Below are 11,620 nucleotides of genomic sequence, written 5' to 3'. Positions count from 1 at the left end.
GTGTGTGTGTGTGTGTGTGTGTGTGTGTGTGTGTGTGTGTGTGTATGTGTTTATCAAGACTCCGGCCTCTGTAGTTTACCTACAGTAACTTTTGAAGTATATATTTTATAAACTTATGTTTACAGACTCCGGTTCTCTGTAGTTCAGCTACAGTCATGTTGAAGTATCTAATGGTGCATACCTGCAGTATGGAGCTACTTTATGAGGAAATGTTCCTGTGAAGTGGTCACGTCTGCACAGATTAGGGATAAAAAGTGCCTCTTGTGTGGTTAAAGGGAAAGTTGCTGCTATAACTGAACAGCCTGGTGTTCTTTCTGATTGTTGAAATATCCACATTATAAACTGTACATAGTCCATCTGCTCGAATATTTGCACCCATTAAACTGAACAATCTTACATCTGTCTGCATGTTTTGTCTGTTTTGTCCTGATTAACTGGGGAATGTGAAAAAGAAGCAGCTGTTTAATGACTGGGTAGTTTCAGCTGAGAGGAGGTTTTTTTTTTGGGGGGGTTTTTTTTAGGATTTTACCCATCAAAGCTGCACAGCCTCTTTGAAACCATAGAAGACTCAAAGGTACCTTATTTGCACTTGTAGCCAACATGGAAGCCGTATTGGTACAGCATGTCTACTAGAGCAGGAAATCTTGACAGTTTTCCAGCTTTTAAGTTGTTAACATGAGCTTAACTCCTCGTTTTCTTTCCTTAGATGTTAATTTGCAGGACTGTGCAGCGTCCATGATTCAGAGCCTTCTTTAGCAGCAATAACTTGAAGTAAATATGTGACTGTATGTATGACTTTATCAGCCTCTCACATAGCTGTGGAGGAATATTTGCCCTTTCTTCTTTATAGCATTGCTTCAGGTCATTGAGGTTTGCAAGATTTGTTTATGCACATCTCTGAAGGTCACACCACAGCATTTAATCAGGTTCAGCTCTGGACTGACCATTGTAGCACTGTGAATCTTTTTTTCTCTCTTCTGTAGATTTCCTGCTGTTTTGGAGCTTTAAGACGTCACAGAGATGGATATCCCTAATATGGTAATCTCAGACACACAGGCCCCACCTATCTGTAGTTTTAAAACTTTCTATTGTGAGGGTCAGCCAATCAGAGAGCTGGTGATGTATTACATCTAAAAACTTTGGATTGCTCCTTTTTATAGTGCATTGCAGCACCTCGAGCCCCTCCCTGTTCATGTTTTATTGTGGAAGGACTTTCTGACCCATTTTCCACATTTCACACTGGGCTGCTTGTGTTTTAAACAGCAGCAACACTAAAGAAGCTGTCTGGACTGCAGACTCTTACATAAGCCTTTGACACAGAGGCTTTCATTCCTGAGGGGTGTGTGTGTGTGCGTGTGTGTGTGAGAGAGAGAGAGAGAGGGGGGGGGTATATGCAGCGTCAGTGGCAGTGCCCAAGATGACTGATATTCTGCCTTTATTGCCATTGTTTCTCTTAATGAGCATGCTTGCCCATCTCTGTGGGCACTGTGTTCATATTTAACTTTAACACATTTATTACATTGGTGCTCACATTGTGCACGTTCTCCAGTCAGGTTGAGCTGAATGAACATTAACAAACGCGACATTTATGCCCGCCCCAGATGTGACCTCGGCACCGTGTCACATAGGAAAACAACCCTAAACAACCGGTGTTTGTTCCCTCTGCAAACACCGGACCACTGGAAGCACCGAAGAAACAGATGATCAGACTTTTTTTTTTTTTTAAATGGACACTTGTGTAACTGAAAAAAGTAACTAAGCCTTTAAGATGAATACTTCCCCTCTTGATTCTCCCTGCTTGCTGTCCGCCTGCAGCACAGGTCAGAAGAAATCTGACAAATTTAAAGATCCAGTTGTTTAATTTAATGTGAAAACTGTGAGAAAGAAAACAGTCTGCTCACTGGAAAACGCCATCACCAGGTTGTCTGTTGGCCCTGGGTCAGCCAAATAGTCATACTGATTCCTGTCTGCCTCCAAACATCACATTTCCATCTCCACTCTGGAAACAGAATCAGACTGAATCCCAGTTGTGATAATCAAAATGAGGCTTTCTATGATCCATCTGTTTTCTAGTTTTATTGCAAACACACACAAGAAAATAAACCTGAGAAATACAAATCACTGACAGCTAAGTGGAAAAATGTGGACCACCGTATGTCACCACATGTGTTTGACTCGTATCAGAGTTACAGAGTGGTGACCCGTTCAGAGCGTATCCTGGAATAGCTGGCTGTGGGCTCCTATTATACTCAAAGAAAGCACCAAAGGTGTTGACCTGGCCTCCAAACTCCAACTCACCTGACCCCCAGAGGTATAGGTTGGTGGATTACCCCATGGCCCTTTAACCGGTTAATCCGGCCATGGTTTCCAGCGCTCCACATATGTAATGTTTAGAGGAGGGCGTGGGCGGGAAAAGAGGAAATACCCACTCTCGCTGCCTTGTAATTAGACCTCAACAAACAGGCGCACCCTCGCATGCCTCAAACACACGACTGACCTCATTCAGAGAGACGACTTTGTGCTTTTATTGTGGTAAATTTTATTTGTCATGAGCTGAGACAAAGCTTTAGCAGGCAGCTGTTTCTTGCTTTTTCCTTGCTGTAAAAGAATATCAGCTTGGACAGGGACAAACTTGAGTTATGGGTAATCTTTACTATAGCAAAGACACAGAGCTGCTGCAGAAAAGGTTCATGTAGCAGCATACAGGGGATATATTTATATATCTAGAGGCTTAACAAGTTATATTTATCTATTATAGTCACGTCATCACTAAGGAAGACTCTCAGGCACCCGGTTATCCTGGAAAAACTTTTGTCACATTACACAAGTCACAAATCAAAGCAAGCTGGATGTTAGCAAACTTTAAAAAACATCATCATCAAACTGGGTAGAAGTGGAAGAACTGCTGAATATGTACACTCAGGTGTCCACCACTGAGCAGGTCACTCAATCCTGACAAGTCTGAACGCAGCAGAGATCAAAAAGTGTTCGACGGTGCGAGAGCTGGAGATTTCTCAGCAGAGCAGCAAAAGCACTGACCTGACACTGCTGTCACGTCTGCAGGGGGGGCATGAGTAAGCTGAGCATTAAGACCAAAAACGAAGAGGACACGGGTGTCTGCCTCTACATAAATATAACTTTAAACTGTCTGTACCCATTTCTGAGCATTAATCTTCACTTTTTGTTAGTTTCACCAAACTAGGCTGAGACAGATTTTTTAAAGATTCCCGCATCCCTAAAAACCCACTTTCTTCTGATTGGTTAACATCTGGAAGAAAATACTTTAACATCATGAATTCAAAATGTGGTCATTCGTCAGATGGACACTTTCTGTGATATACTCACTGAATAACTGCTCACTGAAGCAAGCAGTGGATACAATGGTATCCTCTGTTAACTGTCCACACTGTCAATAAATAGCACATTTTTGAAGAAAAACAAAAAAAGACAGTTGTGTTAAGGTATTTCGTTTAGGAATAGAGACCTTTGTAACGTCTTCTTATTCTCCATCTTAAATCTCCGGTCCCAATGTCTGGTGTTCACATTAAACAAGACAAAAAAAATTCTAATAATGAGGTCAGTGTTTCTACAAGTTTTGAGCCAAAAGCACAGGCCCCACCCACCGGCTTAGGGGGGGGGCAGCCAATCAGAAGACAGCTGACTTAACTGTGAATCATGCAAAGCTACTCTGAGAGGATCCAAGAATAATTACATGAAGCAGGAAATGGGACTAATAGGTCGCCTTTAAAGGTCTTGCTATAATCTGTAGAGTGTATAGGAGAGTAAGTACCTAATCAATAACAATTATGTGATGATTAGAAATGAACTGTAATGAACTCTAGAAAATAACTGTGACATACGTCTTTTAAAAATGTAACTGTTGATCAAAAAAATACCTGTGAGACATGTCCACGGTTTCATTTTTATTTAAGTAAAACTAAGAAGCGACACAAAGCTATAAATCAGCTCGTTGCACACCATCGGTCGCTGTTCGATTAGCACGTCTTTCTCTGAATCACTGGTCAGTTTACGAACACCCAACTCATTCGTCTTTTGCTGCTTCGCACAGAATTGGACCGAGCTGTTCATGGAGTCAAAAATCAATCAATCAAACAAACAAACAAAAAAATCCCTTGCTAGTCTCGTGTAAAAGTTGTGCACTCGCAGATTTGAACTCCTAAAGACGAGTCACTTTTTCCTCTGCCTGGTGCAGTGGTGGCAGCAGGTGAGTCGATCTCGCCTCTCCCCGCCTATCTCGCCATCAGTCTGCAGGTCAGCTGTTTCTAATTCATTCTCTGGTTCAGACAGTTGTGTTTTTTTGTCATCTCAGGTAACAGACAAAAAAGAAAGAGAGCCACCTGTCTGACCCCCTGACCTCTGACCCAATTCCCTCCCCCTGTCAGTTCTTCTTCTCCTTCTCCTGTGTGTGTTCATGTCAGGGGTTTGGTCTGTCCCCAGCTTCAGGGGGTGTCTGGAGAACTCGTTCCCTTGTTTTCGACCGGTTTCCCTTCCGATCTTCTCGTTTTCCTCTTGCGCGCGCTCTCTCTCTCTTTTGCTGGTTCATTCTCTCTCTGCCTCGCTTGCTCAGCCTGGGCCCAGACTCCCATCAGCGTCTCCTGGAGGACAGAGTAGGACATTTACTGCAGAGGTGCTGAAAGTAAAGCTAAAGCCTGACCCCTTCAAAATAAAACTACTGTGAAAAAAAAACATTTCTGTTAAATAAAATTAAAATAAAAACTAGACCTTTGAAAAAAAGAAGAAAAAAAAAAAAACTTCAAACCAATTCAGACAATTTTTTGAACTTGGAAAACCTAAGACAAAATAACAGAAGAGGTTTTTGTATTTGCTTGTTATTACAAATCTGAACGTTGAGGTTTCGATTATCGAGGTTTTAAATATCTACAACAGGGGTCGGCAACCCTGGGCATGCATGCCACAGCTGGCACGCGAAGGGTTAACCGATGGCACGACCATAGCTGGACTGGCCATTGCGCATTTGCCCGGTGGCCCGATGGACATTTTTCGTTTTTATGGGCCGATGATTTTTTTTTTTTGTAACGGTATAAACAATGAAAGGTGGTGGATTGGCCAGATGCTGGCCGATGTGTAAAAATAACTTGTTGTTTGGTGGTGGCTATGGCGGAGCTTCCACAGAGGCCAGCAGGTGGATGAGGGAAGGGGAGGCAGGAGGAGAGACGCGAGGCGGCCGCCGGTCCGACTGTCAGGTGAACTGAACTTCAGGTAAGAAGTTATGACCTGCAGTCTGTCTGGGTCAGATATAAACCAGGTTTAGGTGTATTGTTGTGAGGAGACCATAAACAGCATTTGCATTTTCTATTGTACAGTTCATTTGCTGTTATGGAGTTCTTGTTATGGATAAAAAGTGTCTTTTTTTTGTTTCAAAATAGCTGATAACTATTTGCTGATAGCTGCCAACATCTGCGAACAAATATAATTGTATAAAGTTGTTCTATATAGTGTGTAACTGTTCATATAGAGTGTTATTAAATTTATTGCTAATGCAATCATATGGCACATTGACTTCTGAGGAAATTTTAGATGGCACTCATCATCAGAAAGGTTGCCGACCCCTGATCTACAAGACTGAGCGTCAGCTACTTTCAAAAAGTTTATTTTCTATACTGATTTTACTAAAACCATCTTCTAAATCTATCACTGAAAACAAACAAACAAACAAAAAAAACCCCCCCCCAAAAAACATAAACATTCACAACTAAACTGAAATGACCAAACCTGCTCCTTAAATATATGAAAAACGCTTTTCCTGCTCAAGTTTCTTTTTTAGTGTCTGGATTCCACTCTTGACTTTGGGGTTTTTCATACATCAGTTAAATGATTGAGGTAGTGGACAGACTATTTGCGTGTTATACAATAATGTCAGGCAAGTCAGAGTCGAGTCTCAAGTCACTGGTGTAAAAGTCCGAGTCAAGTCACAAGTCTGAAACTTTGAATTTCAAGTCCTTTCGAGTCTTTAAAAAAAAACAAAACGAAAAAAGCATGTTGCAGTTATGCTAAATGTAAATATTAGACCATGTAATTTTTAAATCTGTGTTTTTCTCAACACATGACAAAATAGTGAACTTAGAAAATATACACAAATTGTGAAATTGCACCTCTTTAAAATGCAGCTCAATTAAACCTAGCTCCAAGAATAATTTTCACCGACAGTTCTGAGATAAGCTGCATGTTATTCTTGGATGCGGTTGTAGGACTGGCTTTAAAATCGCATGACAAAAATATCATACACATTAAAAAAAACTGTATCACCAACGTAGCCTGGACAACATTTGCTAGTTAGATGAAGTCAGCTATCTCATCTTAGCATATTTATATGCATATTTATAATTATACGCTTCTTGGAGTGAGTGCACACACTCATGAAGTTTAGTAACTTCCGGTCACTGCAACAAGCCCAGGTACAGTTTACCGACGGATGGGTGCAGGACCTTGAAATGCACCGTGTAGAAAGTAAAGACCATCGTACGTATCATAAGTTTACCAGTCTCACAAATCGTCGTCATAAATACACATTCCTTAACCGTTTATTAATAGGACCTTTGAGCTCAACGGTAATTAATTAGTAGTGGAAATAATTTCTGGTAGCATCACAGAAATGTAGCAGTGACAATAATACTGTATGCTGTAATCGTACTGGGCAATTGGTGATACAAAAAACCTGTTTTATCCTGTGAATAAAAGTATATGTTTTTGTCAATGTACCATAATAACAGAAGCGAAACGCAATATTGTGTCAGGACAATTCACTATTTATGCACAATAAACAAAGGAGCATAGCGCGACCATTTCTGTTCAGCGCCAGACTTGCTTGTAACCTATATCACCAATTATGTTATGAAAATGACGTATTAACTACTAAAAAACACTGACCTTCGTGTAAATGCTTGGAGCAGACTAACCTGTGAGCTGGAGTGTTCTGGGACGTTATATTTGATCTTTGAATGGCTGCAATCCAGGCCATCCGTCGCATCTTTGTTACTTCGGAAACATGGCTTGAACAATTTCTCTTCAACGACGTAATCCGATAACAACCGATCTCTTTACCCGTCAGCTTCCCGTGGCTGTCATGCGACCGGCTATTGCAGTTAATAATACAACGGCTTCTTGTGTTTCTTTTTATCGCTGTATAACTGATTTTAATTGAAAGCCTGCGTGCGCTAGTACCGCTTGCCACGAGTTCCCAGAATCCTTTGCGGTTCTACCCGTGAATGACGTCACATTTTCAATCTCTATATAATATGCATGTTAAATTTTATATTTGGGGTAAAATATCAAGTCTTTTCAAGTAAACCGGTTCAAGTCCAATTCAAGTCCCAAGTCATTGGTGTAAAAGTCCAAGTCAAGTCACAAGTCAAAAGTGCTGTTTTTGTACATAGAGTTTGGTGTGTCTCTAGAACACAACTACTGTTTGCTGTTAGCATTGGGACAAAAATATTAGAACAGGATGTATTTGTTTTTCAGACACCGAAAAAATTTTTTTTTTTCATTATGCTCTAAGTCCAAGATTTCTTTGTTTTTTGTTCTCCACCACCTAAAAGCTCCACCAACCGGCAGCAGCTAGCCTCTAACTGTGGACTACAGAGGCTGTTTAGAGCTTTTAATGTGAAAACAGCTTCCTGCTGCAGATGGAAATCCAGTCTTGAAGTCTGACGTCATTAGCAGTTTCCAGTTCCAAACTCTGCTTCAGGTCCCAAAGTCAAACGAACACTGCCACATCACTGAGTTAGAAGTTAGCAAGGAGTTAGCTCGCTAGTTTCCACCTTAACATGATATACCATTTTCTGACTGAGGAATTTCTGAAAAAAAAAATAAAACATACAGCTCTGGTATCACTTCTGACATAAATGAAGACAGGAAACTAAACAGCAGTGACGTTTGTAGGGATACTCAAGTTGGGCTAGCTGGTATATAATGATATGGTATGTGGTGGCTAGCTACAGAGCTATGGTTAGCATAACATAAACACAGTAAAGCTGGAGGATGAACGCTAACTTTTTTCCACTCATAAAAAGTTAACGCGAGGGTTCCTGATGGTTAGGGACAAATGCAATCGCATGGCAGGATGCTGTAAACAGACCAAACTTCAGTCAGGAGAACAACTGTTAAAATTCATCCACAATACGAGGTTAGTCATTAACATACTGCTGCACTGACTGGTTTTAAAAGCTAAGCTTTAAAATGAACAGTGGTAATAAAAACAGAGAGGCCAACAATGATCAATGACTATTTGCAAAATAGAGCAAAGATAAAGAGGAGTAGAATATAATAGGTTTTTTTTTTTAAAGCCACTCAGATATACCGTCATAATAATAACGTCTCGTGTTGTGCTTTGGTTTTAGAGATACAACAAAGATGCACGAAGCGGTGTTGATGTCAACATGTAACCAGGAAGTGATCTTTATTTGCAGACTTCAATTTTTAAAGGGAAAAAAAAATAACTAAATAAACTTACTTGAACTGTCTGCACTTAAAAAATGAGATTCAGTGAAAATAGGAACAAGATGTCCTCAATACTGAGATTTTTTGCTTGCTAAAGCCTCGCCTTTGGACTGCTGCAGCTCTGGCTCTTTTAGCCTACTCCAACTCATATCTTTGGTTTCTCTCCTGCTTCTCCTGCCTGTCTCGCTTCTCCTGACTTTCATTTCTTGCTCTTTTCTCTCTGTTCAAAGAGACACCAACGAGGCGCTTTCAGTGCACGGTGAACTTAACAAACACTAAACTGACACAACCTGTAGCCAGACTGTCGCCGATTGGGGACCGAGCCTCACCTTCCTCCGGTCTTGAAGATGAGGTCAGCGTTGGGAGCGCCTTTCGGGTGCTGGTAGCGGGGACGGCGCTCCCGGTTGGTGTTGGCTGGAGCCGGACGCTGGGCCAAAGACTGCATCATCTCTGTGACATGGAGAGGAAAAAGGAAGTTCAGTCAGAAAACTGATATCAGAATCAGAATCAGAATGGGGTTTATTGCCAAATGTTGAGCAGGTTTACAACATTAGGAAATTGCTGCGGTGCTTCAGTGCAAACATAGTGTCATAAATAGCACTTAAATAGACATGGAAAAAAATAAAAGTAGGGATAAGAATTAAAAGTGCTACGTGGAAAGATATGTGCATGAGATATACATGAGATATATACATGAGAATAAGAATTAAGAGTGCTACGTTGAAAGATATATACATAAGTGCAGGTGGTGATCAGTGCCAAACATAGAATGATGCAGTGACACAGCGTAGGGTCATGTGTTAGTGGTGGGAACAGTCATATGGTTATTGTTCATGTGTCCAACAGCAGAGGGGAAGAAACTGTTCTTATGGCGAGAGGTTCTGGTGCGAATGGACCGGAGCCTCCTGCCTGAGGGGAGCAGGTCAAACAGACTGTGTCCAGGGTGAGAAGGGTCAGCTGAGATCCGAGCTGCACGCCGCAATGTCCTGGAGGTGTACAGGTCCTGCAAAGATGGGAGTCTGCAGCCAATCACCTTCTCAGCAGAGCGCACAACACGCTGCAGTCTCTGTTTGTCCCTGATAGTGGCTCCAGCGTACCACACGGTGATGGAGGAGGTGAGGATGGACTCGATGATTGCAGTGTAGAACTGCATCATCGTCCGTGTTGGCAGGTTGAATTTCTTCAGCTGCCTCAGGAAGTACATCCTCTGCTGGGCTTTCTTGATGACGGAGGTGATGGTGGGCTCCCACTTCAGGTCCTGGGTGATGGTGGTACCCAGGAAGCGGAATGAGTCCACAGAGGTGATGGGGGTGTCAGTCAGGATGATGGGGGGGAGTGGGGCTGTGTGCTTCCTGAAGTCCACAATAATCTCCACTGTCTTCTGGGCATTCAGCACCAGGTTGTTGTGGCTGCACCAGGACACCAGACGTTCAACCTCCCTCCTGTAGGCAGACTCGTCCCCGTCCGAGATGAGTCCAATAACGGTGGTGTCATCTGCAAACTTGATTAGCTTGACAGACTGGTGGGTGGAGGTGCAGCAGTTGGTGTACAGGGAGAAGAGCAGAGGAGAAAGAACACAGCCCTGAGGGGAGCCGGTGCTGATGGTCCGGGAGTCCGAGACATTCTTTCCCAGCCTCACGTGCTGCTTCCTGTCCGTCAGGAAGTCAGTGATCCACCGGCAGATGGGATCAGGCACATTCATCTGGGAAAGCTTGCCTCGGAGATGGTCTGGAAGGATGGTGTTGAAGGCAGAGCTGAAGTCCACAAACAGGATCCTGGCGTAGGTTCCTGGGGAGTCCAGATGCTGCAGGATGAAGTGTAGGGCCATGTTGATGGCGTCGTCTACAGACCTGTTGGCTCTATATGCAAACTGCAGGGGGTCCAGGAGGGGGGCCGTGAGGGTCCTGAGATGGGAGAGAACTAGGCGCTCAAAAGACTTCATGACCACAGATGTCAGAGCCACGGGTCTGTAGTCATTTAGTCCAGTGATCCTAGGTTTCTTGGGGACAGGGATTATGGTGGAGGACTTGAAGCAGGCAGGCACATGACATGCCTGCAGTGAGGAGTTGAAAATGCCAGAAAACACTGGGGCCAGCTCGTTTGCACAGTGTCTGAGGGTGGCAGGAGACACGCCGTCTGGGCCGGGAGCTTTCTGAGCATTCAGGTTCTTAAACTGCTTCCTCACATCTGCTTCATGAATATGAAGAGTTGTGGTGGGAGGAGGTGGTGTGAAATCCTCTTTTGTGTGGGGTGAGGAGGGGGGTGTTGTAGGTGAACGGTTTGAAGGTGGTGATGGCTCTATGTAGGGGGGAGAGGTGGGGGAATTAGTGTCCAAAGTGTCTCTATTGTTGGGGCCGTTGGAGGTGTGAAGGCTGCCTGATGGCTCATCAAAACGGCAGTAGAAGTCGTTAAGGGTGTTGGCTAAGAGCAAGTCATCAGTGGAGTGGGGGGTTTTAGGCTTGTAGTTTGTGATATTCCTAAAACCTTTCCACACAGAGGCCGAGTCATTCTCTGAGATCTGCTGCTGCATCTTCTCAGAGTGCTGATGTTTGGCAATGTCCACTTCTTTAGTGAACCTGTACTTGGCCTCTCTGTAGCAGTCCCTGTCTCCGCTTCTGAACGCCTTACTCTTTTCCAGCCACAGCTTTTTGAGTTTAGGAGTAAACCAGGGTTTGTCATTGTTATAACTCACCCTGGTGCGTGATGGCACAATGCTGTCCTCACAGAAGTGGATATAGGAGGTGACAGTGTCCGTAAACTCGTCCAAGCTGTTAGAAGCAGCCTTCAATGTGTCCCAGTCTGTGGTCTCCAAACACGTGCGAAGCTCCTCCACAGCCTCGTTGCTCCACAGTTTTTTAGTCCTCACGACAGGTTTGGAGAGCTTCAGCCTCTGTCTGTACGCGGGAATTAGGTGGATCATGACGTGGTCAGAAAGTCCGAGTGAAGCGCGGGGCACCGCGCGATAGGCCCCGCTGATCGTGCTGTAACAGTGGTCTAATGTCCTCTCCTCTCTGGTCGGGCATTTAATATACTGCTTATATTTTGGAAGCTCATGGCTCAGATTGGCTTTGTTAAAGTCCCCAAGAGCAATGATGAGAGAGTCCGGGAATGTCCGCTCCGTGTGGAGAATCTGCTCCGCGAG

The 11,620-nt window shown here is 43.4% G+C and overlaps 1 protein-coding gene across 7 annotated transcripts in view; it reads right to left on the bottom strand.

Annotated features, from left to right (window-relative positions):
- Positions 1 to 4,386: 4,386 nt before the first annotated feature.
- upf2 (UPF2 regulator of nonsense mediated mRNA decay) overlaps positions 4,387 to 11,620 on the bottom strand; it is a 27,153-nt gene continuing 19,919 nt past the window's right edge. For 4 of the 7 annotated variants that reach the window (XM_026146138.1, XM_026146137.1, XM_026146140.1 and 1 more), the window contains 2 exons: positions 8,808 to 8,928; positions 8,144 to 8,698 (listed from right to left, as the gene is read on the bottom strand). In XM_026146138.1, the coding sequence (XP_026001923.1) occupies positions 8,614 to 8,698; positions 8,808 to 8,928 (206 nt within the window). In that variant the 3' untranslated portion in view covers positions 8,144 to 8,613. Of the gene's footprint in view, positions 4,617 to 8,143; positions 8,699 to 8,803; positions 8,929 to 11,620 lie in introns of those variants that run through there. The other 3 variants (XM_026146141.1, XM_026146142.1, XM_026146143.1) reach the window with 3 other exon arrangements.

This window comes from Astatotilapia calliptera, chromosome 17 (assembly GCF_900246225.1).
Source record: "Astatotilapia calliptera chromosome 17, fAstCal1.2, whole genome shotgun sequence".
In the NCBI taxonomy this organism is placed as follows: Eukaryota; Metazoa; Chordata; class Actinopteri; order Cichliformes; family Cichlidae; genus Astatotilapia; species Astatotilapia calliptera.
This window is presented reverse-complemented; position numbering and strand designations above follow the sequence as displayed.